This window comes from Anolis sagrei, chromosome 11, assembly GCF_037176765.1.
Source record: "Anolis sagrei isolate rAnoSag1 chromosome 11, rAnoSag1.mat, whole genome shotgun sequence".
Taxonomy (NCBI): domain Eukaryota; kingdom Metazoa; phylum Chordata; class Lepidosauria; order Squamata; family Dactyloidae; genus Anolis; species Anolis sagrei.
Genome location: NC_090031.1, coordinates 20,213,038 through 20,240,457, shown reverse-complemented (window position 1 = coordinate 20,240,457; position 27,420 = coordinate 20,213,038). Strand labels below are relative to the sequence as shown.

Genomic DNA, 27,420 nt, shown 5'->3' with positions numbered 1-27,420 from the left:
CCCTCTATTCCACTTTGGTTAGACCACACCTGGAATATTGTGTCCAATTCTGGGCACCACCATTCAAGAGAGATATTGACAAGCTGGAATGTGTCCAGAGGAGGGTGACTAAAATGATCAAGGGTCTGGAGAACAAGCCCTATGAGGAGTGGCTTAAGGAGCTGGGCATGTTTAGCCTGAAGAAGAGAAGGCTGAGAGGAGATATGATAGCCATGTATAAATATGTGAGAGGAAGCCACAGGGAGGAGGGAGCAAGCTTGTTTTCTGCTTCCCTGGAGACTAGGATGCGGAACAATGGCTTCAAACTACAAGAGAGCAGATTCCATCTGAACATGAGGAAGAACTTCCTGACTGTGAGAGCTGTTCAGCAGTGGAACTCTCTGCCCCGGAGTGTGGTGGAGGCTCCTTCTTTGGAAGCTTTGAAACAGAGGCTGGATGGCCATCTGTCAGGGGTGATTTGAATGCAATATTCCTGCTTCTTGGCAGAATGGGGTTGGACTGGATGGCCCATGAGGTCTCTTCCAACTCTTTGATTCTATGATTCTATGACCCCTGTGAAAGGCTTGTTCGACCCCCAAAGGGGTCGCAACCCACAGGTTGAGAGCTGCTGCCTTAGAAGCTGCCAAAGTGAATCAAATTCCCTTCTATAGGTTCACTGAGAGCACTGCCACTTTATTTTAATGGGTTTCTATATTTATTCATCCATTGAATGGGTGCCAGAACATGACAGTCAATTCCAGCACACATGCACACACAACTCCCAGTCCCTGCGTAGTATTCATTTATTTATCGTGTCAGGAGCAAACCAAACAGTTGTATTGCATTTTTAACAAACAAACAAACAAAACACAAAGTTTGCAAGCTTGGTAGTTGATTAAATGTCCTTTGACCAGTATCTGGCCACTTGGAGGGCCTCTGGTGTTTCTATAAGAAGGTCCTCCATTGTTTTATTTATTTATTTATGTATTTATTTATTTCGAGGTTTTATATACCGACCCTCTCACCTTCAAAGAGGGATTCGGACCGGTTCACAACATGTGTTAACATACAAAGAATATACAATAACAACACAATGCCACTTCATAACACGATTAAAATATCAGCACTATACACATTAAAACATTATCATCACAGTTAAAAGAGCCAAATCGTCCGACACCATCACAATCCCATTCATCATCCTCCTTTCATGTGGGCAAAGAATTAAATCAGTTGTCAATTGCCGCGTTCCACAACCAGGTCTTTGTTAGTTTCCTGAACGTCATGAGGGAGGGGGCAGTTCTGATCTCTAATGGCAGGAAGTTCCAAAGTCGAGGGGCCACCATCGAGAAGGCCCTGTCCCTCGTCCCCACCAGCCGTGCTTGTGCAGACGGTGGGACCAAGAGCAGGGCCCCTCCAGACGATCTTAGTGGTCTTGATGGTTCGTAGGGGAGAATACGTTCGGAGAGGTAAACAGGGCCGGAGTCGTTTAGGGCTTTATAGGTTAACACCAGCACTTTGAATTGTGCTCGGAAGCTAATCGGCAGCCAATGGGGTTCGAGTAACAGCGGAGTGGTGTGCTCCCTGTACCCCGCACCCGTTAGTAATCTGGCTGCCACGCGTTGTACTTGCTGCAGCTTCCGGGCAGTCTTCAGAGGGAACCCCATTGTGCATGTGGCAGGGCTCAGGTTGCATTGCAGCAGGGGATCATAGAATCATAGAATCAAAGAGTTGGAAGAGACCTCATGGGCCATCCAGTCCAACCCCCTGCCAAGAAGCAGGAATATTGCATTCAAATCACCCCTGACAGATGGCCATCCAGCCTCTGCTTAAAAGCTTCCAAAGAAGGAGCCTCCACCACACTCCAGGGCAGAGAGTTCCACTGCTGAACGGCTCTCACAGTCAGGAAGTTCTTCCTCATGTTCAGATGGAATCTCCCCTCTTGTAGTTTGAAGCCATTGTTCCATTGCGTCCTAGTCCCCAAGGAAGCAGAAAACAAGCTTGCTCCCTCCTCCCTGTGGCTTCCTGTCACATATTTATACATGGCTATCATGTCTCCTCTCAGCCTTCTCTTCTTCAGGCTAAACATGCCCAGTTCCCTAAGCCGCTCCTCATAGGGCTTGTTCTCCAGACCCTTGATCATTTTAGTCGCCCTCCTCTGGACACATTCCAGCTTGTCAATATCTCTCTTGAATTGTGGTGCCCAGAATTGGACACAATATTCCAGATGTGGTCTAACCAAAGCAGAATAGAGGGGTAGCATTACTTCCTTAGATCTAGACACTATGCTCCTCTTGATGCAGGCCAAAATCCCATTGGCTTTTTTTGCCGCCACATCACATTGTTGGCTCATGTTTAACTTGTTGTCCACGAGGACTCCAAGATCTTTTTCACACGTACTGCTCTCGAGCCAGGCATTGTCCCCCATTGTGTATCTTTGCATTTCATTTTTTCTGCCAAAGTGGAGTATCTTGCATTTGTCCCTGTTGAACTTCATTTTGTTAGTTTTGGTCCATCTCTCTAATCTGTCAAGATCGTTTTGAATCCTGCTCCTGTCCTCTGGAATATTGGCTATCCCTCCCAATTTGGTGTCGTCTGCAAACTTGATGATCCTGCCTTCTAGCCCTTCATCTTAAGTCGTTAATAAAGATGTTGAACAGGACCGGGCCCAGGACGGAACCTGGGGAGAATACGTTCGGAGGGGTAAACAGGGCCGGAGTCGTTTAGGGCTTTATAGGTTAACACCAGCACTTTGAATTGTGCTCGGAAGCTAATCGGCAGCCAGTGGAGTTCGAGTAACAGCGGAGTGGTGTGCTCCCTGTACCCCGCACACGTTAGTAATCTGGCTGCCGCACGTTGTACTTGCTGCAGCTTCCGGGCAGTCTTCAGAGGCAACCCCATTGTGCATGTGGCAGGGCTCAGGTTGCATTGCAGCAGGGGGTCATAGAATCATAGAATCATAGAATCAAAGAGTTGGAAGAGACCTCGTGGGCCATCCAGTCCAACCCCTTGCCAAGAAGCAGGAATATTGCATTCAAATCACCCCTTACCAGGCCCGTAGCCAGGATTTCGTTTCGGAGGGGGGGGGGGCTAAAAAATTTTTCAGGGGGGGTTTCGGGGGGGCTGAGTTTCGGGGGGGCTGAGTCTGAGTGAAAGAGGGTCTAGCCTAGCAAACCTTTTGTATCATTACCCCAATACCCCCATGCATATGGGATATATTGAGTATGGTGATCAGATCATGATATGAATAAACATAACAGTTTAAATAATGCACCAATAAGGCCTTTTCGCGAACCACCATGAAAATTTCGGGGGGGGGGGGCTGAAGCCCCCCGAGCCCCCCCCCCCCCCCCCCCCCCGGCTACATGCCTGCCCCTGACAAATGGCCATCCAGCCTCTGCTTAAAAGCTTCCAAAGAAGGAGCCTCCACCACACTCCGGGGCAGAGAGTTCCACTGCTGAACGGCTCTCACAGTCAGGAAGTTCTTCCTAATGTTCAGATGGAATCTCCTCTCTTGTAGTTTGAAGCCATTGTTCCATTGCGTCCTAGTCCCCAAGGAAGCAGAAAACAAGCTTGCTCCCTCCTCCCTGTGGCTTCCTCTCACATATTTATACATGGCTATCATGTCTCCTCTCAGCCTTCTCTTCTTCAGGCTAAACATGCCCAGTTCCCTAAGCCGCTCCTCATAGGGCTTGTTCTTCAGACCCTTGATCATTTTAGTCGCCCTCCTCTGGACACATTCCAGCTTGTCAATATCTCTGTAGTTTGCTCTTCTTCACACTCGCATGTCGAGGATTCCACTTTGTAGCCCCATTTCTTTAGGTTGGCTCTGCATCTCGTGGTACCAGAGTGCAGCCCTGCATAGTGAAATGTGAGGACTGTTATGCTGTACTGGAGCGTTATTGCCAAAAGAAATTCTCCAACTCGCTTTTGTCTGGATTGTTGAGGACCTGACAGGGTAAATACTGCTTTGCTGATGGGCAGACAGCAGGCACCAAAGGCTCTGAAACTGGCCCAAATCAGAAAGCGGCGTTTGAAGTGGCAGCTCAGGAACAGATGAGCGCTCAGATGAGAGAGGCCTGCAACTTTCATAGTTCCTTCAAGGCCTCAGGATATCCGGATGAGGTATTAGAGGAAGCAATTCAGGAAGAAAAGAGACAAATCACCACCTCCGGATCTTGGCTGACCCGTAGGGCTGGACCGCCGCAATGAGCAGAAAGGACAGCCTGCAGCCCGCAGAGATCCAAGGAGTGCTTATTTTACCGGCTGCTTTCCGGGGAGAGCAAAGCTGGTCTCTTTTTAACCCTTCTCCACGAGAGCCGAGTGGCTGCTTTTCTTCTCCGAGGCAAATGTTCTCGCCATGCATTTGCGGAAGCGCAGAGAGGTTGGCCCTCGCACTGGCGGTGGGGAGCTGATGATTCATGGTTATCCTTTCCGTCATTCTGACCCCTTCCCAACCCTCCCTGGCTGCCTAATGAGACGTCTATAATAGGAAAAGTCCCAATGGGTTTACCTCTACCTGGAGCCAATCGAGCTTCACGGACAGGTGGGAAAGGCTACAAGGAAAGTTATTACTCCCGAGCCGCGGAGATTGATGTCCTTTTCATTTCAACACCGTAACTGTATGGAATAGCTGTTGGGACTGTATGATTTCCATTCTGGCATTCCCCTTGCTGGTTTAATCCAAACTAATATTGTATTTTTTTATGAATGTATGTGTCATCTGTATTGTCGAAGGCTTTCATGGCTGGAATCACTAGGTTCTTGTGGGTTTTTTCGGGCTATAGGGCCATGTTCTAGAGGCATTTCTCCTGACGTTTCGCCTGCATCTATGGCAAGCATCCTTAGAGGTAGTGAGGTCTGTTATGGGTTTATATATCTGTGGAATGGCTGGGGTGGGGCCATGAGCTCTTTTCTGCTGGACCTAGGTGTGAATGTTTCAGCTGATCACCTTCATTAGCATTTGAAGGCCTTGCTGAGCCTGGGAAAATCTCTTGCTGGGAGGTGTTAATCTGTGCCTGGTTGTTTCCTCTCTGTTGTTTTGCTGTTGTAATTTTAGAGTTTTTTAATACTGGTAGCCAGATTTTGTTCATTTTCATGGTCTATTCCTTTCTGTTGAAATTACCAACAACCACCATGTCAGACTACACAGAGAAGCCATTGAAATCCACAAGCATGTGGATAATTTCAACAGAAAGGAAGAGACCATGAAAATGAACAAAATCTGGCTACCAGTATTAAAAAACTCTAAAATTACAACAGCAAAACAACAGAGAGGAAACAACCAGGCACAGATTAACACCTCCCAGCAAGAGATTTTCCCAGGCTCAGTCTGGCCTTCAAATGCTAATGAAGGTGATCAGTTGAAACATTCACACTTAGCTCCAGCAGAGAAGAGCTCCTTGCCCCACCCCAGCCATTCCACAGATATATAAACCCATTTTCCTATTTCCAACAGACCTCACTACCCCTGAGGATGCTTGCCATAGATGCAGGCGAAACGTCAGGAGAAATGCCTCTAGAACATGGCCCTATAGCCCGAAAAAACCCACAAGAACCTATGTGTCATCTGTTTTGTAAGCTTCGTCCAAAAGAAGAAAAACCTTTGCTGAAAATGGTCAAGTAATAGGTCTGTCCCTCTCTTCTTTCGTTTTCCTATAGGTTTTGGCTTTGTAACTTTCGAGAATGAAGATGTGGTGGAAAAAGTCTGTGAAATCCATTTTCATGAAATCAATAATAAAATGGTAAGTGTTCACAGCCAGCATGCCTGGTTTATTTTTTATTTTTATTTTTTAAAGGAAAATTCGTCTCTTTCTCCCACGGACATGGTAGAACGTCCCCCGATTATCCTTGAGGAGCACTATTGTGATGTTTATTCATGAATCAACAATGTCTCAAAATTTTCAAAACGTATAGGATATGGTGCATGCAACAACAACAACAACAACAACAACAACAACAACAACTTTATTTATACCCCGCCACCATCTCTCCAAGGGGACTCGGAGCAGCTTACATTAGGCCAAGCCTGACAAGACTTCAATAAAACAATAGCTTGGACATCCATTCCTTATTTAGGTTCGCAGTCTGGGTGTGATCTTGGACTCATCGCTGAGCCTGGAACCCCAGGTTTCAGTGGTGACCAGGGGAGCATTCGCACAATTAAAACTTGTGCACCAGCTGCGTCCATACCTTGGGAAGTCTGACTTAGAATCAAAGAGTTGGAAGAGACCTCATGGGCCATCCAGTCCAACCCCCTGCCAGGAAGCAGGAATATTGCATTCAAATCACCCCTGACAGATGGCCATCCAGCCTCTGCTTAAAAGCTTCCAAAGAAGGAGCCTCCACCACACTCCGGGGCAGAGAGTTCCACTGCTGAACGGCTCTCACAGTCAGGAAGTTCTTCCTCATGTTCAGATGGAATCTCCTCTCTTGTAGTTTGAAGCCATTGTTCCACGTCCTAGTCTCCAAGGAAGCAGAAAACAAGCTTGCTCCCTCCTCCCTGTGGCTTCCTCTCACATATTTATACATGGCTATCATATCTCCTCTCAGCCTTCTCTTCTTCAGGCTAAACATGCCCAGCTCCCTAAGCCGCTCCTCATAGGGCTTGTTCTCCAGACCCTTGATCATTTTAGTCGCCCTCCTCTGGACACATTGAAGACCTGGCTCTTCCAACAGGCTTTCAACTAAGCAGTACAATTGATTGATTATTGGAATATGGATTAATGGACAACGGGATTGGATGCTGATTCTATTGATGAGACGTGATGGATTGTTGTTTTCCTGTATTGTTGTATTGATGTTCTGATGTTAATTAATGGATATTACTGTTTTAAATGATTAATGATTTTGTACTGTATTGTTGATACTGGTTGTTAACCGCTCTGAGTCGCCGTTGGTGAAGTAAATAAATAAATAAATAAATTTGTTATTTATTTATTTACGACATTTCTGCCCCACCTTTCTCATCTCGGAGGGGACTCAAGGCTCAATGGGATTTTGGCCTGCATTAAGAGGAGTCTAGTGCCTAGATCCAGGGAAGTCCTGCTCCCCATGCTCTATTCTGCCTTGGTCAGACCACACCTGGAATATTGTGTCCAATTCTGGGCACCACAATTGAAGAGAGATATTGACAAGCTGGAATGTGTTCAGAAGAGGGCAACTCAAATGATCAAGAGTCTGGAGAACAAGCCATCCTGCTCAAGTGAAGGCTTTAATCCGGGGACAAGTTCATCCTACATTTTCTGTTTTTCCTCCACCACAGACATCCCAGTGTTTCTGACTCTCCCCATTGGTGTGGAATTTACATAACCCCACCCACTGCCTCTCCTTTAACCCTTTCCTATTCTTTTCTATGGCACACAGCAAACAGAGGAATTGATCAACAGCTGAACATACTAGAGAGATTTGGGGATAATTCACCTTGATTTAAAGGAGTTGTAGGTCCTGGGATGTATAGTTCACCTGCAGTCTAAGAGCACTCTGAACTCCAGTAACGATGGACCTGGAAGTAATTTGGCACACAGAACCCCCATCACAAAAAATTAAATAAAATACTTTGGAGGGATTTATAGGAGTTGTAGTGCACCTACACCCAGAGCGCACTATAAACTCAAACAGTGATGGATCTGGACCAAACTTCGCATGCATAGCTTATAAGCCCAAATTTGAATACTGGTGAGTTTTGAGAAGAATTGGCCTGGACATTTTGGAGTTGTAGGTGTTGGGATTTATAGTTCACCCGTAATCAATGAGCACTCTAAACACCACCAAAAATGGAATTAGACCAAACTTGACACACAGAGCCCCCATGACCAGCAAAAAATACTGGAGGTCTTTGGGGAAAATTTTGGGGGGAGTTGTAGTTCACCTACATTTAGAGCACTGCGAACCCAATCACTGATTGATCTGGACCAAACTTGGGACATATACCTGATAGGCAAAAAATTGCTTACTGACTAGGAAAATTGGGTTTATATAGTTCCAACAGACACAACCTCTGAGGATGCTTGCCATAGATGCAGGCAAAATGTCAGGAGAGAATGCTTCTAGAACATGACCATATAGCCCAAAAAACCTACAACAACCCAATCATATGACCTTTCTGGCATTGGAGATTGAAATGGGAGGAAGAGAGATCATGTGGCCCAAGTTTGCCATTTGCTATGTTTTGCAAACTGGATGAATAAAAAACCACACTGTGTTTGAAGTCTGCATGTGAGAGCAAACGGTTTTAATTAGGACTTATCCATAACGCGGTTGCGTTGTGTGCGCGCAATCCTGACCTTTGTTTTTCCAGATAGGAGAGTCAAATGGAGCATGAAGGACTGCATGCTTTGTTTCTTTTAGATTGCAGTCAGCTTCTAGTTTCACTGGGGAAGGTCAAGCATTTTGTGTGGGAAACGCATAGAAAGAATTTGCTGCTAAAGCTGGAATGTGTCCAGAGGAGGGTGACTAAAATAATCAGGGGTCTGGAGAACAAGCCCTATGAGGAGCGGCTTACAGAGCTGGGCATGTTTAGCCTGAAGAAGAGAAGTCTGAGGGGAGACATGATAGCCATGTATAAGTATGTGAGAGGAAGTCATAGGGAGGAGGAGGGAGCAAGCTTGTTTTCTGCTGCCCTGGAGACTAGGACGCAATGGAGCAATGGCTTCAAACTACAAGAGAGGAGATTCCATCTGAACACGAGGAAGAACTTCCTGACTGAGAGCTGTTCAGCAGTGGAACTCTCTGCCCCGGAGTGTGGTGGAGGCTCCTTCTTTGGAAGCTTTTAAACAGAGGCTGGATGGCCATCTGTCAGGGGTGATTTGAATGCAGTATTCCTGCTTCTTGGCAGGGAGTTGGACTGGATGGCCCATGAGGTCTCTTCCAACTCTTTGATTCTATGATTCTATGATTCTATGATACAAGAAAGGAGATTCCATCTGAACATTAGGAAGAACTTCCTGACTGTGAGAGCCGTTCAGCAGTGGAACTCTCTGCCCCGGAGTGTGATGGAGGCTCCTTCTTTGGAAGCTTTTAAACAGAGGCTGGATGGCCATCTGTCAGGGGTGATTTGAATGCAATATTCCTGCTTCTTGGCAGAATGGGGTTGGACTGGATGGCCCATGAGGTCTCTTCCAACTCATAGATTCTATGATTCTATGATACAAGAAAGGAGATTCCATCTGAACATTAGGAAGAACTTCCTGACTGTGAGAGCCGTTCAGCAGTGGAACTCTCTGCCCCGGAGTGTGGTGGAGGCTTTTAAACAGAGGCTGGATGGCGATCTGTCGGGGGTGCTTTGAATGCAATTTTCTTGCTTCTTGGCAGAAAGGGGTTGGACTGGATGACCCACCAAGTCTCTTCCAACTCTATGATTCTATGATCACAGGAACCTCCCCATATGCATCCCAGGAAGCTCACTGTGCATAGTGGTTAGAGCCCTAGGCTTTGGCCAGGGAAGAGCTTGGAAATGTTATTGTATGGTCTACTGTTTCTAGTAACCATGACTAGTGACACTGCTAGTTAGCAGCATTGTGAAGGTAATGCCCCCAAACCTCTCTGACCTCTTGTGCAAAGAGACCTCTCTGTCCAGACACAAGATCACATCACCATGTCTATGTCTTTGCAAAAATATATATCAACAAAACAACATTTGTCTTGTACTTTGTATTTCAATCCAATTTGAAATGTATACTGGACATGAATTCTAAGGATACCATGGACAACTCTCGATAGTAACAAGGACAGCTTATTTATTAATTTAGCCTATAGAATCATAGAATCAAAGAGTTGGAAGAGACCTCATGGGCCATCCAGTCCAACCCCCTGCCAAGAAGCAGGAATATTGCATTCAAATCACCCCTGACAGATGGCCATCCAGTGGGTCATGAGGGCTCTGTGTGCCAAGTTTGGTCCTTATTGGTCATTGGATGTAGGTCACAGTGGTTTCAGTAAGTGAGTGAAGGTATTGCAAGTCCCATCATCCATGGTCCATCCTCTTACAAAATGCATCAGCATGTAGAGTGGATCATGGGGGCTCTGTGTGCCAAGTTTGGTCTTTATTGGTCATTAGATGTGGGTCACAGAATCATAGAATCAAAGAGTTGGAAGAGACCTCATGGGCCATCCAGTCCAACCCCCTGCCAAGAAGCAGGAATATTGCATTCAAATCACCCCTGACAGATGGCCATCCAGCCTCTGTTTAAAAGCTTCCAAAGAAGGAGCCTCCACCACACTCCGGGGCAGAGAGTTCCACTGCTGAACGGCTCTCACAGTCAGGAAGTTCTTCCTCATGTTCAGATGGAATCTCCTTTCTTGTAGTTTGAAGCCATTGTTCCGCGTCCTAGTCTCAAGGGCAGCAGAAAACAAGCTTGCTCCCTCCTCCCTGTGGCTTCCTCTCACATATTTATACATGGCTATCATATCTCCTCTCAGCCTTCTCTTCTTCAGGCTAAACATGCCCAGCTCCTTAAGCCACTCCTCATAGGGCTTGTTCTCCAGACCCTTTATCATTTTAGTCGCTCTCCTCTGGACACATTCCAGCTTGTCAATATCTCTCTTGAATTGTGGTGTTCAGAATTGGACACAATATTCCAGGTGTGGTTTTTCTTCAATGCGACTGTCACTTGGAATGACATCATCATCCAGACTTTTTTCTTTTCCACAATCGTGATGTCTGGTGTATTGTGTTCCAAAACTTTGTCAGTCTGGATTCAAAAGTCCCACAGTATTTTTGAATGTTGTTGTTGTTATTGTTATTATTATTATTATTTGGTTAAGTAGAAGACAGTAGGGAAAATGGAAGAGCACATGATGGATGGATCAATTCCTTCAAGGAAACCAAAGCTTTCCTGACCTAACCAGGTTGGTGACCAGGTTCTTGGAGGTCTCATTCATAGGTCGACAGAAACCTAATAACACAATGTATGTATTGTCAAAAGCTTTCATGGCTGGAATCACTGGGTTGTTGTTGGTTTTTCTTCAGAGGATACCTGCCATAGATGTAGGCAAAATGTCAGGAGAGAATGCTTCTAGAACATGGCCATACAGCCCGAAAAACCTACAACAACCGAAGACAATTGATGATTTCTGCTCTATTTTCTACTATAGATTAGGGACAGAACTTTATGACACTGTCCACTCTGTCTTCTTTTCTCCCGGGACTGAGCCACTCTTTCATTGAATCTTTATCTTGGATTGTTTGGGGAAGACAGTCCAGGTAACCGAGCCTGCATTTTAATCTTTGCTGCAACTTTCACATTTTCCCAGCGAAATAACCCTTCCAACCTTTCTCTTTTGTCCCAACATCTTCTGCCGCTCCAACCCGCATTCGGATAGGCTTTGTATATTGGCCTGAGATGTGTGTTCGCAGACTTTAAATTCAATAATGGGGCTTTTAGGCTGGATAAGATCAAAGCAATCTCCTTAGCATATGCTCGAGGCTGATTCAATATTTGACTTGCTAATTTTTCCCTGGGCTCTGAAATAATATCCCTCACATTGTTCGTCTCCTCACAATATGCCTCTGAAATGAAAATAACAGGCCCGTTTTAGCACTCGGTGTTAAGATGTCAAGGCCAGACGCTCAAGGTGCAGCTGGAAAAATGGGGAGCTGATCCTGGATGCACTGGCTCCATTACGGTGCAAATGCACGGCCAAACGCTGGGAGCGACTGACGGGCCTGCTTCTTAATGTTTCCTTGCCCCAAACTAGCTTTCAATAATACTTGGAAATAGGGAGAGAAATAGAAAAAGGCTGAACTTTTTCTCCACCTCTTGCAAGCACCTTCACTTCATTTTTAGTAAATTTAAAATTGCACTGCATACCTTGCGCTTAAAAAATGTACCTGTTCCAACTTAAATGCAAATTCAGCTGAAGAATAAACCTCCAGAACCTATCTTCTTTGTAACTTGGGGACTTGCCTTGGCTTATGGAGGCAAAGGAAAGAATGGCATTTGGACCAAGTGTGGGAGCTAACAGACCCCAGGGATACGTTCACTGAAAGATCTCTCCAGCTGCTTACAAAGATAATCATCTGGAGCCTAACCCTACCAAGACACAACTGTGTGCTTTCCACCTACGTAATCGTGAAGCCAACAGGAAACTGAAAGTTACCTGGGAAGGCCAAGAGTGTGAACACTGTTCCCATCCTAATTATCCTGGTGTCACCTTAGATCGAACACTAACATTTAGGAAACAGTGCAAACATGAAGCACAGAGTAGCTGCATGCAATATCATCCTGTGGAAACTTATTAATAGCACATGGGGTGCAGACCCAAAATTAATAACAACATCAGCCCTGGCCTTGTCTTACTCAACTGCTGAGCATGCCTGCCTCATCTGGTATAAATCTTCCCATGCGAAGCAGGTGAATATAGCACTAAATGAGACATGTAGAATAATCACAGGATGTCTTAAACCTACATCTGTTGATAGACTATAAGCTAGCTGGCATTGTCCCCCTCCCCGATGTGATTATTATTATTATTATTATTATTATTATTATTACTTTACTTGTACCCTGCTAGGATCTCCCGAGGGATTTGGTGCGGCTTACACAGGCCGAAGCCTCAAAACACAATACAACAATACAATACCTAAAGCAAATTAAAAACAGTTAAACAGAGTAAACAATAACAGTAACAATACGAGACACTATTAAAACTGGGCCGGCCAGAGTAGTAGATACAGGATTAAAAGTGCTGATGTGGCGGGAGGAATGTAGGATTATAAAATAAGTGCAGTGTGCGGTGTGCAGTGATCTTGGTTCTAGGAAAGTGCTTCTAGAACTTAGTATTGGAGGTTCCTAATCTGAAAAGGCACATCGGAACAGCCAGGTTTTCAAATTCTTTCTGAAGACTGCCAATGGCCTGTCTGAGATCCAAAGTCGGGGGGCCACCACAGAAAAGGCCCTGTCTCGCGTCCCCACCAAGCGCGCTTGCGACACGGGCGGGATCACAAGCAGGGCCTCTCCAGATGACCGAAGTGAGCGTGTGGGTTCGTAGACGGAGATGCGGTCACACAGATAGGGTGGTCCCAAACCATTCAGGGCTTTGTAGGTAAGCACCTGCACCTTAAATTGGGCAAGGAGCAGCCAGTGGAGCTCCTTGAACAGGAGGGTTGACCTCTCTCTGTAATGAGCCCCGGTTAACATCCTGGCTGCTGCCCGTTGGACCAGTTGGAACTTCCGAGCCGTTTTCAAGGGCAGCCCTACGTAGAGCGCATTGCAGTAATCCAATCTAGAGGTGACCAAGGCATGGACCACCCCGGCCAGATCAGCCTTCACGAGGTACGGTCGCAGCTAGCGCACAAGTCTCAGTTGTGCAAAAGCCCTCCCGGACACCGCCGACGCCTGAGCCTCAAGCGTGAGCGATGAGTCCAAGAGGACTCCCAGACTGCGGACCTGTGGCTTCAGGGGGACTGTAACCCCGTCCAACACAGGTAGCCACCCTATACCCCGATCCAGTTTGCGATCGACCAGGAGGACCTCTGTCTTGTCAGGATTGATCTTCAGCTTGTTCCTCCTCATCCAGATAGACACAGTGGCCAGGCACTCGTCCAGCACCCGAGAGGCCTCCTTGGAATTAGGTGGAAAAGAGTAGTAGAGTTGTGCGTCATCTGCGTAGAGATGGCACCCAACTCCAAAACTCCGGATGACCTCTCCCAGCGGTTTCATGTAGATGTTAAAGAGCACGGGAGACAGAATAGAGCCTTGCGGGACCCCACAGGTCAATGGCCAGGGATCCGAGCAGGCGTCTCATCCTGGCCGTGATGAGAAGTTGTTGCCAATTGTGAGATATGCCGATGTCCTTGGACTAACAACACAAGCAAAAGACTTCGAAACAGCGAAAAACCAACTTCCGAATGCCCTGGAAGATCTCTCCAGCTACTGCAAAGATAACTACCTGAAGCCTAAACCTGCCAAGACAAGTGTGTGCTTTCCGCCTACATAACTGTAAAGCCAACAGGAAATTGGAAGTTACCTGGGAAGGTCAAGAGCTTAAACACTGTTTCCATCCTAAATATCTCAACGTCACCTTAGACCGAACACTAACATTTAGGAAACACTGCATGAACACCAGGCACAAAGTAGCTGCACGCAGTAACATCCTGCGGAAACTTACTGGCAGCGCATGGGGTGCAGACCCAAAATTAATAAGAACATCAGCCCTGGCCGTGTCTTACTCAACTGCTGAGTCTGCCTGCCCTGTTTGGCACAAGCTTGCCTACGTGAAGCAGGTGAATATAGAACGAAACAAAACACGCAGAATAATCACAGGATGTCTCAAACCTACACCTGTTGATAAACTCTATAAGCTAGCTGGCATTGCCCCCCTCCCTGATGTGATGAGAAGTTGCTGCCAATTGTGAGAGAAATAAGGTTGGACACTGTGAAAGCCACCCACTATATGGCTATCAGTGTCCTCCCAGTAGACTTAACTCAAAGGAAAGTTTCATGAGAACCACCACTCCTCTTAATGTTCCCCCAGCAACAGCAAGGGTATCCCTCTGGGCAGCTAAACCAGGAAAACCCAACTGGATCCCCCCCCCCCAAAAAGAGGGTCTTTCTCCAGGGGAAATCCAAGAATGAGCAACTCGGAAGTCCCTGAACAGACTCAGAAGTGGAGTGGGCAGATCAAAAGACAACCTGGCAAAATGGCACTACCTAAAAGAATCCCACACCTTGTGTGACTGTGGAGCAGAACAAACAACTCAGCATCTGTATGCTTGCCCACAGTGCCCTGCCTCATGCACAGAGGAAGAAGTGTTTAAAGCAGTGGCTCCCTACCTGTGGTCCATGGACCACCAGTGGTCCGCAAGTACTAAAATATGGTCCACAGCCTCACCAGTACTACTCTGTTGCAACAAGAGTTACTGGTCGTATAGTTCCAAAGCTTATTAAATATGATTTTCTGTGCGTGAGCAGATGATGACTACAGGGTGGCATATATTCTGTATCAGAAACTAGACCTGATGTGGTCTATCCAATGCCATTTTCTGATTCAGCACCCCAAATATTGACAAGCTGGAATGTGTCCAGAGGAGGGTGACTAAAATGATCAAGGGTCTGGAGAACAAGCCCTATGAGGAGCGGCTTAAGGAGCTGGGCATGTTTAGCCTGAAGAAGAGAAGGCTGAGAGGAGACATGATAGCCATGTATAAATATGTGAGAGGAAGCCACAGGGAGGAGGGAACGAGCTTGTTTTCTGCTTCCTTGGAGACTAAGACGCGGAACAATGGCTTCAAACTACAAGAGAGGAGATTCCATCTGAACACGAGGAAGAACTTCCTGACTGTGAGAGCCGTTCAGCAGTGGAACTCTCTGCCCCGGAGTGTGGTGGAGGCTCCTTCTTTGGAAGCTTTTAAACAGAGGCTGGATGGCCATCTGTCAGGGTGATTTGAATGCAACATTCCTGCTTCTTGGCAGGAGGTTGGACTGGATGGCCCATGAGGTCTCTTCCAACTCTTTGATTCTATGATTCTATGAAACGAAATCTAAAGTTGACCAAAACCTGACTCGTAACCCTTTTGCTACTGATGTTGGAGAGTGATCCCTGGTCAAAAAAAGGTTGGGAACCACTGGTTTAAAGCTACAGACAATGTGGTCGCTGTTCCCCCTTTTTGGTCTAAAACCATCTCTCTTCTTTTTCCTCCTCGCTTTTGGAAGACATGTGATCACTATATTTTATCGGTTTTAGATCAACTATTTTATCAGTTTTAGATCAACTATCTTATGCAATGCTTAAGATAGCTGGCATTGCCCCCCTCCCAGATGTGATGAGAAGTTGGTGCCAATTGTAAGATATGCTGATGTCCTTTGACTAACAAGACAAGCAAAAGACTTTGAAACAGCCGAAAACCAACTTCCAGGATTGTGGCTCAGCTGGCTGAGTGTCAGCTGCATTAAGATCACTCTGACCAAAAGGTCATGAGCTCGAAGCCAGTCTGGGTTGGAATGGGTTTCCAACCAATTGTGTGTAGCCTGTTGTCAACCTTTGCAACCCGAAAGACAGTTGCATCTGTCAAGTAGGAAAATTAGATACCACCTTAAAAGTGTGGGGAGGCTAAAATTAACTAATTTATGAGGCCATAAAGAAGACTCCCAGCCGCATCGAATCCTTCGGGAGATGCTAGCGGGGTACAAATAAAGTTATATATATATATATATATATATACTCCAGCAAAGCATTCCAGCAGGGAAGCATGCGGGGAATGCGGAAGTACTTCATCAGCATTGCAGATGGACGATGAAAGCGACAGCTCCCCGGCAGCCAGAAAAAGTTAAATAGCCTCTGTGTATGTCTGTATATGTTTGTATGTCAAAATTGGCATTGAATGTTTGCCATACAATGATTACATTGTACACTGTAATCCGCCCTGAGTCCCCTGACGGGTGAGAAGGGCGGAATATAAAGGCTGTAAATAAATAAATAAATAAATAAATAAATAATTTTGTCACAAAATAAATAAATCCTGACATACAAGATCAAATAAGCTTGAACATTTGCTCCATGGCATGAGAAAAAGAAATATTTTGCATCGTTCTTGAGAGATGACATGCACTTTTTGCCAAGTCTCTTGGATAATTATGCTGCACAAAAAATCACATTTTTTTCTATACAAAAAGCCATAAATTTTTAACAGGGTATGCGTTCCTGCATAGAAAACATACATTTCTGTGCAAACACGTATTTCTGTGCACATTTTTCTGCGCAAAATGTACTTCCAATCTCTCTTCTTTCCCCCCTCGCTTTTGGAAGACATGTCTCTCTGTGTGATTCAGACCAGCATTGATTCGGTTTCCATCTCCCCAGAAGAACTCTCTCCTTTTAAAGATTTTGGAGTAGAAGCTCCTCATTCTGAAATCTCTCTTGGTGTCTCCCAGATATTTATTGTTCCCTGGAGTTTGAGGACTGCGCGGGAGGGTAGTGATGGAAGCAAGCAGCGAAAGCCGAACGTCGCCGCAGTGTCGGCGGACCTATTTCTATCATCCTCTCTTGCTGGGGAGCTAATTTTAGAGACTCCGCTCCCATTTTCTCACCATTTATAAACCGGAATGTCAAGTGGTGCATTAAATAAGTGGGACAACAGTGGCAAGCAAATGCCAGTGGGGTCTTTAATAAGCGAAACCCCATCATTTGTGTTGGAGCAAAAAGTTTCCCAATGGACATTAAAGGGAGCATAACAGCCACCCAAAAATAACCTTCATGTAGACAGAAGTGTTTCAGAAATAGAAGTGGCACAGGCTGCTTGTGTGTGTAGTGAACCCCATTCCGTATATACAGGTTGAGTATTCCTTCTCGGCTCTTGAAAATGTTTCTCTTTCCACTACAACTCATAATCTCCAGGTGACCATGCTGTCTGGGGGAAATTCGAAAGCCCGCAACACTAAGAAAGGCAATTTTCCAAATGCTGCCTCTCCCACCCCACGTCTTCCCTGTACGCTGATCAGTTCCTAAAGCCAACATACCCAAAGGTGTGTTTTTCTACACACCCCGTCATTGCAATCAGGCTAAATAATGCAAAGCAAGTACTTCTGCAAAACCGTCATTATGTTATATGGGTTCTGTCAGAGGAAAACATTTTGGTGCAAGCTGGAACTGACTTGCTAAATTTTTCCTTGATGATCCTTGGCATAAGAACAACTTCTGCATTTGTTGAGGAATATAAAATATTACAGATCACATGCATTTATTTGTTTATTTGCCTCTCTTGGCACTTATTTCACCAAGGTTGGGGTGGGGTGGGGTGTTATTTATTTATTTATTTTATTTACTGTATTTGTATACCGCCTGTCTCAGCCTTTCGGCAACTCAAGGCAGTTTACAGACAACAAGTAATATACATAATATCAAAATACACATAAAAACATTATATACAATATAAAACCACAACACAAATAATAAGCAACAGCCAGGAGACAGGTGTTTTTAAAGTCTCTCCCTCAGTCCTCTTTCTCCTCTTAGCTGGCTTGAGGGGGGGGGGGGAGAGAAGCAGCAGATTTCCTCTTTCTCCTCCTGAGGTGGCAGGCAGATGTAGTAAGCAACAGCCAGGAGACAGGTGTTTTAAAAGTCTTTTCCGCAGTCCCCTTCCTCCTCTTAGCTGGCTTGGGAGGGAGAGAGTAGCAGCAGATTTCCTCCTTCTCCTTCTGAGGTGGCAGGCAGATGTAGTAAGCAACAGCCAGGAGACAGGCGTTTTAAAAGTCTCTTCCTCAGTCCCCTTCCTCCTCTTAGCTGGCTTGGGAGGGAGAGAGTAGCAGCAGATTTCCTCCTTCTCCTTCTGAGGTGGCAGGCAGATGTAGTAAGCAACAGCCAGGAGACAGGCGTTTTAAAAGTCTCTTCCTCAGTCCCCTTCCTTCTCCTTCTGAGGAGGCAGGTAGATGTAATAAGCAACTGCCAGGAGACAGGTGTTTTAAAAGTCTCTTCTTCAGCCCCCTTCTTCCTCTTAGCTGGCTTGGGAGGGGGAGAGTAGCATCAGGATTTCCTCCTTCTCCTTCTGAGGTGGCAGGCAGATGTAGTAAGCAATAGCCGGGTGTTTTAAAAGTCTCTTCTTCAGCCCCCTTCTTCCTCTTAGCTGGCTTGGGAGGGGGAGAGTAGCAGCAGGATTTCCTCCTTCTCCTTCTGAGGTGGCAGGCAGATGTAGTAAGCAACAGCCAGGAGACAGGTGTTTTAAAAGTCTCTTCCTCAGTCCCCTTCCTTCTCCTCCTGAGGAGGCAGGCATATGTAATAAGCAACAGCCAGGAGACAGGTGTTTTTGAAGTCTCTTCCTCAGTCTCCTTCCTCCTCTTAGCCGGCTTGGGAGGGGGAGAGTAGCAGCAGGATTTCCTCCTTCTCCTTCTGAGGTGGCAGGCAGATGTAGTAAGCAACAGCCAGGAGACAGGTGTTTTAAAAGTCTCTTCCTCAGTCCCCTTCCTTCTCCTCCTGAGGAGGCAGGCAGATGTAATAAGCAACTGCCAGGAGACAGGTGTTTTAAAAGTCTCTTCTTCAGCCCCCTTCTTCCTCTTAGCTGGCTTGGGAGGGGGAGAGTAGCATCAGGATTTCCTCCTTCTCCTTCTGAGGTGGCAGGCAGATGTAGTAAGCAACAGCCGGGTGTTTTAAAAGTCTCTTCTTCAGCCCCCTTCTTCCTCTTAGCTGGCTTGGGAGGGGGAGAGTAGCAGCAGGATTTCCTCCTTCTCCTTCTGAGGTGGCAGGCGGATGTAGTAAGCAACAGCCAGGTGTTTTAAAAGTCTCTTCTTCAGTCCCCTTCTTCCTCTTAGCTGGCTTGGGAGGGGGAGAGTAACAGCAGGATTTCCTCCTTCTCCTTCTGGGGTGGCAGGCAGATGTAGTAAGCAACAACCAGGAGACAGGTGTTTTAAAAGTCTCTTCCTTAGTCCCCTTCCTTCTCCTCCCGAGGTGGCAGGCAGATGTAGTATTGTTGCTGGCAGGAGGGGCTCCCAGCCGATGACCCAGGAGACATGGTGGAAATCTGTCTTCCTGGCTGCCCCTCTTCACCCTGGCTTCAGAGTGTCAGTTGGTGCTGGGGGAAGTTACCATCTGTCAGGGGTGATTTGAATGCAATATTCCTGCTTCTTGGCAGGGGGGTTGGACTGGATGGCCCATGAGGTCTCTTCCAACTCTTTGATTCTATGATTCTATGATTCTATGACTGATGCCAATGAGTTGCAAGATGGGTTTCAAGATGGCAATAGTTTGGTCAGTGATATTGATGCAGAGAATGATCAGGAGATCCCTGTTCAGAGTGTGATTTCCCATGAGAATGTCCCTGAGGGGTGTGGGGATGATGGTGTGCTTCCTGAATTGTTACCAGAGAGTTACCATGATTGGAAACATGAAAACAGCTCGGCACCTGACCCAGCTGCAGAAATTAATGAGCAAATAGATAGACGGGAGGAGATAAGTCAAAACAGGAAAGCCGAACAGTGGCTTTGACGTTCTGCCAGGCTCCGAGAGAAAAAGATAAGAAATTCTCAGTTAAAGCAAAACCAATTTCTGAGTGCTAGGGACATAGCTAATGAGGAGATAAAAGTCCCAAGTACAGGATATGTAGCCAGATGAAGCATTGTTTGGAATCAAGTCAAGATCTCGTCCTTGTTTCATGGAAGTTTTGCTTGGAAAATCCATGTTTTAAGTGCCTTTGTTTCATGGTTTTGATTCTTGGATTCTATGCTTTTATATTCATGCCTTAGATTCATGTTTCCCGATTCCTTGCATTTTATTTGGGAACTTTGACTTTGTTTTATGGACTTCGTTGGACTATTACTCTGGACTATTTTGTTCCTGCTTATCTTCTTACCTAATTGGATTTACCTATTTCTTTAAAGTGCTTTTTACTTTACTGCTTTTTAATTATCTTCAATAAAAGGATTGTTTTTCCTACTCAACGGTGTGGTGTTTACAGTCAGAGGGTTTTTCCTGTTCTGGAGTGCAACACTGTTTTCCATTCTGTTTGCCTGGTTGTTTTCTCTCCTTCCATTTCAAGCTAGGTAGAGCCAGCAGAAGACAACAAGGGCTAAATATATTGGGAAGTCATTGTTTGTACACCAGAATTACTGCTTCTGACCCCGAGATTACAGGTTCAGAATCAATCCAGTTTGTTGCCACTTTTCCATGGCTCAATGCTATGGAATCCTAGGAGAGAAAGAGAGAGAGAGAGAGAGATGTATTGTCGAAGGCTTTCATGGCTGGAATCACTAAGTTCTTGTGGGTTTTTTCGGGCTATATGGCCATGTTCTAGAGGCATTTCTCCTGACGTTTCGCCTGCATCTATGGCAAGCATCCTCAGAGGTGAGGTCTGAGAGGTGAGGACCTCACCTCTGAGGATGCTTGCCATAGATGCACCTCTGAGGATGCTTGCCACCTCTGAGGATGCTTGCCATAGATGCAGGCGAAACGTCAGGAGAAAAGCCATATAGCCCGAAAAAACCCACAAGAACTTCGAGAGAGCGATGTTACTCAAAATCTAACATTTCCTAAACCCAAAAAAGTAGCTGATAGAAGCTAATTGTGAGTTGAGATACAGCGTCTCCATGCCGCTTGACATGAGTTGTGGTTCTTGGATTTTCAGTGCTGTCACTTGGGCAAGTCCCATCCTGTCTCCATCCTCCACTAGATTAAAAGAGCTGTTAATGATGCTCAGCCGTGCATTATTAAAGTCCTTTGGAACCTGTGCATGGGGAATGTGGGAGGGTGTTTAATCATGCCCCGCTCTTCATTGTGAATCCATCCAGGCTCAGACTTGCAGAGCACCCAGAGAATTGTTCGATTGTTGGGAAGACGGTGGCTTCGTTGGCTTTGCCTGGTGCGTTGTGCCGGTTGGACAGATCCTGGATATTTCAGCCACAGAGTTCTTTCCCGACAAAGCAAAGTCTGACCAAAAGAAAGGATTTTGTTTCTTCTGCAGGCTAGTGATGAAACCAGGGCAAGGAAAAATGGATCCCCACTAACACACACAATGGACCACATTGTGTGGCCACAACATTATTGGCCACTGCCGTTAGAGCCTTGTCACAGCATAAAGCATCGATCCACACCTCAGAGAACCCTCATGACATCCACCCACCCAGTGGCACAATGGATTGAACCCTTGTACTGGCAGGACTGCCGACTGAAAGGGGGTGAGCTCCTGTCTGTCAGCTCCAGCTTCTCATGCAGGGACATGAGAGAAGCCTCCCACGGGATGGTAAAACATCCGGGCGTCCCTTGGGCAGCGTTCTTGCAGACGGCCAATTTTCACACACCAGAAGCAACTTGCAATTTCTTAAGTCATTTCTGACATGGAAAAAAATCCACCCATAGCTTTCTACTGGTGGAAAACTGTGGCTGAAACAGGCATGTGCAAGCCTGGAAGCCATTGTATTTTTTCCGTTGCTAGCTGGGAGTGTGGCATTTTTTTTTTTTTTTGTCGTGTCAGGAGCAACCGCTCCTGTTGTGAGAGAATTGGCCATCTGCAAGGGGATGCCTGGATGATTTTTGATGTTTTATCATCCTTGTGAGAGGCTTCTCTCATGTCCCCGCATGAGGAGCTAGAGCTAAAAGAGGGAGCTCATCCGCCTCTCCCCAGATTCGAACCTGCGACTTGTCGGTCTTCAGTCCTGCCGGCACAGTGCTTTAACCCACTGCGCCACCGGGGGCTCCTAGTGTGGCATTGATGGCCAGCCATGAAATAATAAGCCAGACACATAGAATTGGGTAAAGTCAATTCTGATTTTCACAGGAAAAAATATTCAAAACTTTTCGAAACTCTTCCAAGACTTCTGAATCCTTTCGTTAATGGTTTGAAAGTGTTATTTCCTTTGGTACTTACTAGTAGTTGTTTTACTCTAGAAGCGGGGAAAGCAAGTGAAGGAAATTCCGTACTTCTCTGGTTTAAAACTGGCTTCTCTGGCTTGAGCTGACATCAGGAAATTCCGCACTTCTCTGGTTTAAAACTGGCTTCTCTGGCTTGGGCTGACGCCAGGAAATTCCTTCCTTCTCTGGTTTAAAGCTGGCTTCTCTGGCTTGAGCTGATGCCAGGAAAATCCTTCCTTCTCTGGTTTAAAACTGGCTTCTCTGGCTTGAGCTGATGCCAGGAAATTCCTTCCTTCTCTGGTTTAAAACTGGCTTCTCTGGCTTGAGCTGATGCCAGGAAATCCCTTCCTTCTCTGGTTAAAAACTGGTTTCTCTGGCTTGAGCTGATGCCAGGAAATTCCTTCCTTCTCTGGTTTAAAACTGGCTTCTCTGGCTTGAGCTGATGCCAGGAAATCCCTTCCCTCTCTGGTTAAAAACTGGTTTCTCTGGCTTGAGCTGATGCCAGGAAATTCCTTCCTTCTCTGGTTTAAAACTGGCTTCTCTGGATTGAGCTGACGCCAGGAAATTCCTTCCTTCTCTGCTTTAAAACTGACTTCTCTGGCTTGAGCTGACGCCAGGAAATCCCATCCTTCTCTGGTTAAAAACTGGTTTCTCTGGCTTGAGCTGATGCCAGGAAAATCCTTCCTTCTCTGGTTTAAAACTGGCTTCTCTGGATTGAGCTGACGCCAGGAAATTCCTTCCTTCTCTGGTTTAAAACTGGCTTCTCTGGCTTGAGCTGACGCCAGGAAATTCCTTCCTTCTCTGGTTTAAAACTGGCTTCTCTGGCTTGAGCGGATGCCAGGAAATTCCTTCCTTCTCTGGTTTAAAACTGGCTTCTCTGGCTTGAGCTGATGCCAGGAAATCCCTTCCTTCTCTGGTTAAAAACTGGTTTCTCTGGCTTGAGCTGATGCCAGGAAATTCCTTCCTTCTCTGGTTTAAAACTGGCTTCTCTGGCTTGAGCTGACGCCAGGAAATTCCTTCCTTCTCTGCTTTAAAACTGACTTCTCTGGCTTGAGCTGACGCCAGGAAATCCCATCCTTCTCTGGTTTGAAACTGGCTTCTCTGGCTTGAGCTGACGCCAGGAAATTCCTTCCTTCTCTGGTTTGAAACTGGCTTCTCTGGCTTGAGCTGATGCCAGGAAATTCCTTCCTTCTCTGGTTTAAAACTGGCTTCTCTGGCTTGAGCTGACGCCAGGAAATTCCTTCCTTCTCTGGTTTAAAACTGGCTTCTCTGGCTTGAGCGGATGCCAGGAAATTCCTTCCTTCTCTGGTTTAAAACTGGCTTCTCTGGCTTGAGCTGATGCCAGGAAATTCCTTCCTTCTCTGGTTTAAAACTGGCTTCTCTGGCTTGAGCCGAGGCCAGGGACCAGAAAAAGCTGAATCATTTCCATCTCATTTCATGATTTGTAACAAAAATGGCAGGAAAAAGCTTCAGAAGGGCAAAGGGACTTCCAGATTTCTTTAAAACTTCAAAATTGCTTCAAAAAGGTATTTTTCCAGACTTTATTCCAAAGTACGAAGAATCTAATGGTACTTAACCATGCCTACTAAACAGAGCCTTAGCCTTGAATCCAGCATGGAATCCATCTCTTTGCTTCCTCCCTCATCCATCCTCTTCCCACCAAGTAGCTTTTCCTTACCTGAAGGCTTCCTTGGCAAGGCAGGCCCTTCCGTGGCGCTTGGAAGTGTTGCGTTCCCGCACCTGCCAAGGCTTGTGGGAGAGTTGCTGGTGGGAAACGAATGTTTTGACAAGTTCGTTGGCAGAAAGGAAGCTCTATTGCTCAGTGAAATATCGCAAAGCTGAATAAATAAGATACGCTGGGAGGTTTTGTTGTGAGGTGGGGGCGGGGAAGGGAGTGGGTGGTTTTGTTTAAAAGACTCCCATTTACAGTCAGTTAACCTTTACGTTACCTAAATGAAAATTGTACAAACCTGAAATTTTCCTCGACGGGTTGCTTAGGAACAGGCGGTCGGTTGCTGGAAGACAATGGATCCGCAGCTACTGATAGGGCTATTAGAAACAGAGCCAGTTAGCAGCATTATCTTCCCATTGCTGGTTCTGTCTCGTGTAATTACCTGTTTTGTACCTCCAAAGAACGCCCACTGGTCCATCTTTGCTCCATTGGTAGAGTGTATACCAATGCGCTGCTCATGCGCAAAAGCAATCCAAGTTTCACCCAACCTGAGCCTGTCCACAAAGCCTCACCTTTCTCAAATCACCCTACTAGAGGGAGAAAAAAAGAAATCATAACCAGATTAGGTTCCTGTGGGTTTTTTTCGGGCTATAGAACCATGTTCTAGAGGCATTTCTCCTGACGTTTCGCCTGCATCTATGGCAAGCATCCTCAGAGGTGTGACCTCACACCTCTGAGGATGCTTGCCATAGATGCAGGCGAAACGTCAGGAGAAATGCCTCTAGAACATGGCTCTATAGCCCGAAAAAACCCACAAGAACCTAGTGATTCCAGCCATGAAAGCCTTCGACAATACATAACCAGATTCCTCATAATTGTCATCCCATGGGCATGTATTTTTACTCATTGTAACCCCTATCAAAGAGAATGATGGATGAGCTTTGACAGTTGGAAGGGAAACTCCATCTTCCTGAGTCTCCATGTGGTGTTCTGGAGCCAAACCCCAGCAGATACCAAGGACTTACTATATCAATCCATCCACACAAGCCAAACATAGTACCACGATTCCCAGCGTGCCCGGTAGTTGGCTAACTTTCCATTTTGGACCCAACTTCCACCAGTTTGGCCCTCAGTTTCCTCCAAGGATACTTTGAATAAGTATCCAGAGTATAGAATCATAGAATCAAAGAGTTGGAAGAGACTTCATGGGCCATCCAGTCCAACCCCATTCTGCCAAGAAGCAGGAATATTGCATTCAAATCACCCCTGACAGATGGCCATCCAGCCTCTGTTCAAAAGCGTCCAATATCTCCTCATCAGTTGTGTGCTTTCAAGTTGTTTCAGACTTAGGTTGACCCTGAGCAAGGGCCAGGTAAATGACCTTGGAGGGACGCATCTGGCCCTCAGGCCTTAGTTTGAGGACCCCTGTACTATACTACACCTTTCTACTAGAATCATAGCATCCTAGAGTTGGAAGAGACCTCATGGGCCATCCAGTCCAACCCCATTCTGCCAAGAAGCAGGAATATTGCATTCAAAGCACCCCTGACAGATGGCCATCCAGCCTCTGTTCAAAAGCTTCCAAAGAAGGAGCCTCCACCACACTCCAGGGCAGAGAGTTCCACTGCTGAACGGCTCTCAGTCAGGAAGTTCTTCCTCATGTTGAGATGGAATCTCCTCCCTTGTAGTTTGAAGCCATTGTTCCACATCCTAGTATCCAGGGCAGCACAAAACAAGCTTGCTCCCTCCTCCATGTGGCTTCCTCTCACATATTTATACATGGCTATCATATCCCCTCTCAGCCTTCTCTTCTTCAGGCTAAACATGCCCAGCTCCTTAAGCCGCTCCTCATAGGGCTTATTCTCCAGACCCTTGATCATTTTAGTCGCTCTCCTCTGGACACATTCCAGCTTGTCAATATCCCTCTTGAATTGTGGTGCCCAGAATTGGACACAATATTCCAGGTGTGGTCCAGTATTGTCCTAAGTGGACTGTTCTGGAGTTTGTAAGAAACTCTGGAGAGTCCACAGATGTCACATTCATCTCGACTGAGACCTTCTTGACCATTTCAGATTCAGCAGCCAGTATAGATGTACCTTCTTCTGATTTCTTGACTGCGGTTTCTGGAGTTGTGAGGCCACCTCACGTTCCAAGACGTTGCCCCAAAAGGGAAGATTGTAAACTGGCCGAAAGTTGTTCAATTGATGGGAGTCTGTCAAAACCATCACCGAGTATTCTTTGTCTAAGAAGTCCCTCTGGAATTCATGAGGTCAACTTAAGTCAGCAAGTTTTTTTTAATTGTGTCAGAAGCGACTTGAGAAACTGCAAGTATGCTTCTGGTGTGAAAGTATTAGGCATAGGTTATCCATGGGTCTAAATCAGGGGTCCTCAAACTAAGGCCTAGGGGCCAGACACGGCTGTCCAAGGTCATTTACCCGGCCCTTGCTCAGGGTCTACCTAAGTCTGAAATTGGGCCCCCACAGAAGGGCCCCCACAGAAGTTGAGGAAGCAGAATCCATTTTGTTCCCTTCTGCTTCAGGATAAGCTTTGTCTTAGAAGGCACTAGAAATCTGAGTGAGTGTTTAACTGCTTTGAGTGTTGCTTTGTTTGAGAGGCAGGGCTTTCTGTGTTTAAAATTAGCTGCTTTGGCTGTTGCTTTGTTTGAGGAGCAGCTTAAGGAGCTGGGCATGTTTAGCCTGAAGAAGAGAAGGCTGAGAGGAGATATGATAGCCATGTATAAATATGTGAGAGGAAGCCACAGGGAGGAGGGAGCAAGCTTGTTTTCTGCTTCCTTGGAGACTAGGACATGGAACAATGGCTTCAAACTACAAGAGAGGAGATTCCATCTTAACATGAGGAAGAACTTCCTGACTGTGAGAGCCGTTCAGCAGTGGAACTCTCTGCCCCGGAGTGTGGTGGAGGCTCCTTCTTTGGAAGCTTTTAAACAGAGGCTGGATGGCCATCTGTCAGTGGTGCTTTGAATGCAATATTCCTGCTTCTTGGCAGGGGGTTGGACTGGATGGCCCATGAGGTCTCTTCCAACTCTATGATTCTATGATTCTATTCTATGACTTGAAAGCACACAAGAACAACAACAATCCTATCTCATCAGCCAAAAGCAGGCCCACACTTCCCATTAAAATACGAATAAGTTTATATTTGTTAAAATTGTTCTTCGTTTTAATTATTGTATTGGTTTAAAGTTTTTTTTGCACTACAAATAAGATATGTGCAGTGTGCATAGGAATTCCTTCATTTTTTTTTTCAAATTATAATCCGGCCCTCCAACAGTTTGAGGGACTGTGACCTGGCCCTCTGTTTAAAAAGTGTGAGGACCCCTGGTCTAAATGATTCAAAAGTACTTACTAAACTAGGGGGCGCTGGTGCTTTGCTTCTAAAGTGTTGCTAAAGTTTTGGTGGTGAAAATTTCAGAATTCTAACAAAACTTTCAAAATTTCATTATTGGCTATTTTTATGACAGAACCAATTAGGAACTG

General features: G+C 46.0%; 1 protein-coding gene across 18 annotated transcripts in view; it reads left to right on the top strand.

Annotated features, from left to right (window-relative positions):
* The window catches only part of MSI2 (musashi RNA binding protein 2), an 819,550-nt gene that overhangs the window by 589,618 nt on the left and 202,512 nt on the right, over window positions 1-27,420 (top strand). For all 18 annotated transcript variants that reach the window (XM_067472006.1, XM_060757066.2, XM_060757071.2 and 15 more), the window contains exon 8: window positions 5,641-5,723. In XM_067472006.1, coding sequence (XP_067328107.1) covers window positions 5,641-5,723 — 83 coding nt within the window. The remainder of the gene's footprint in view (window positions 1-5,640; window positions 5,724-27,420) is intronic.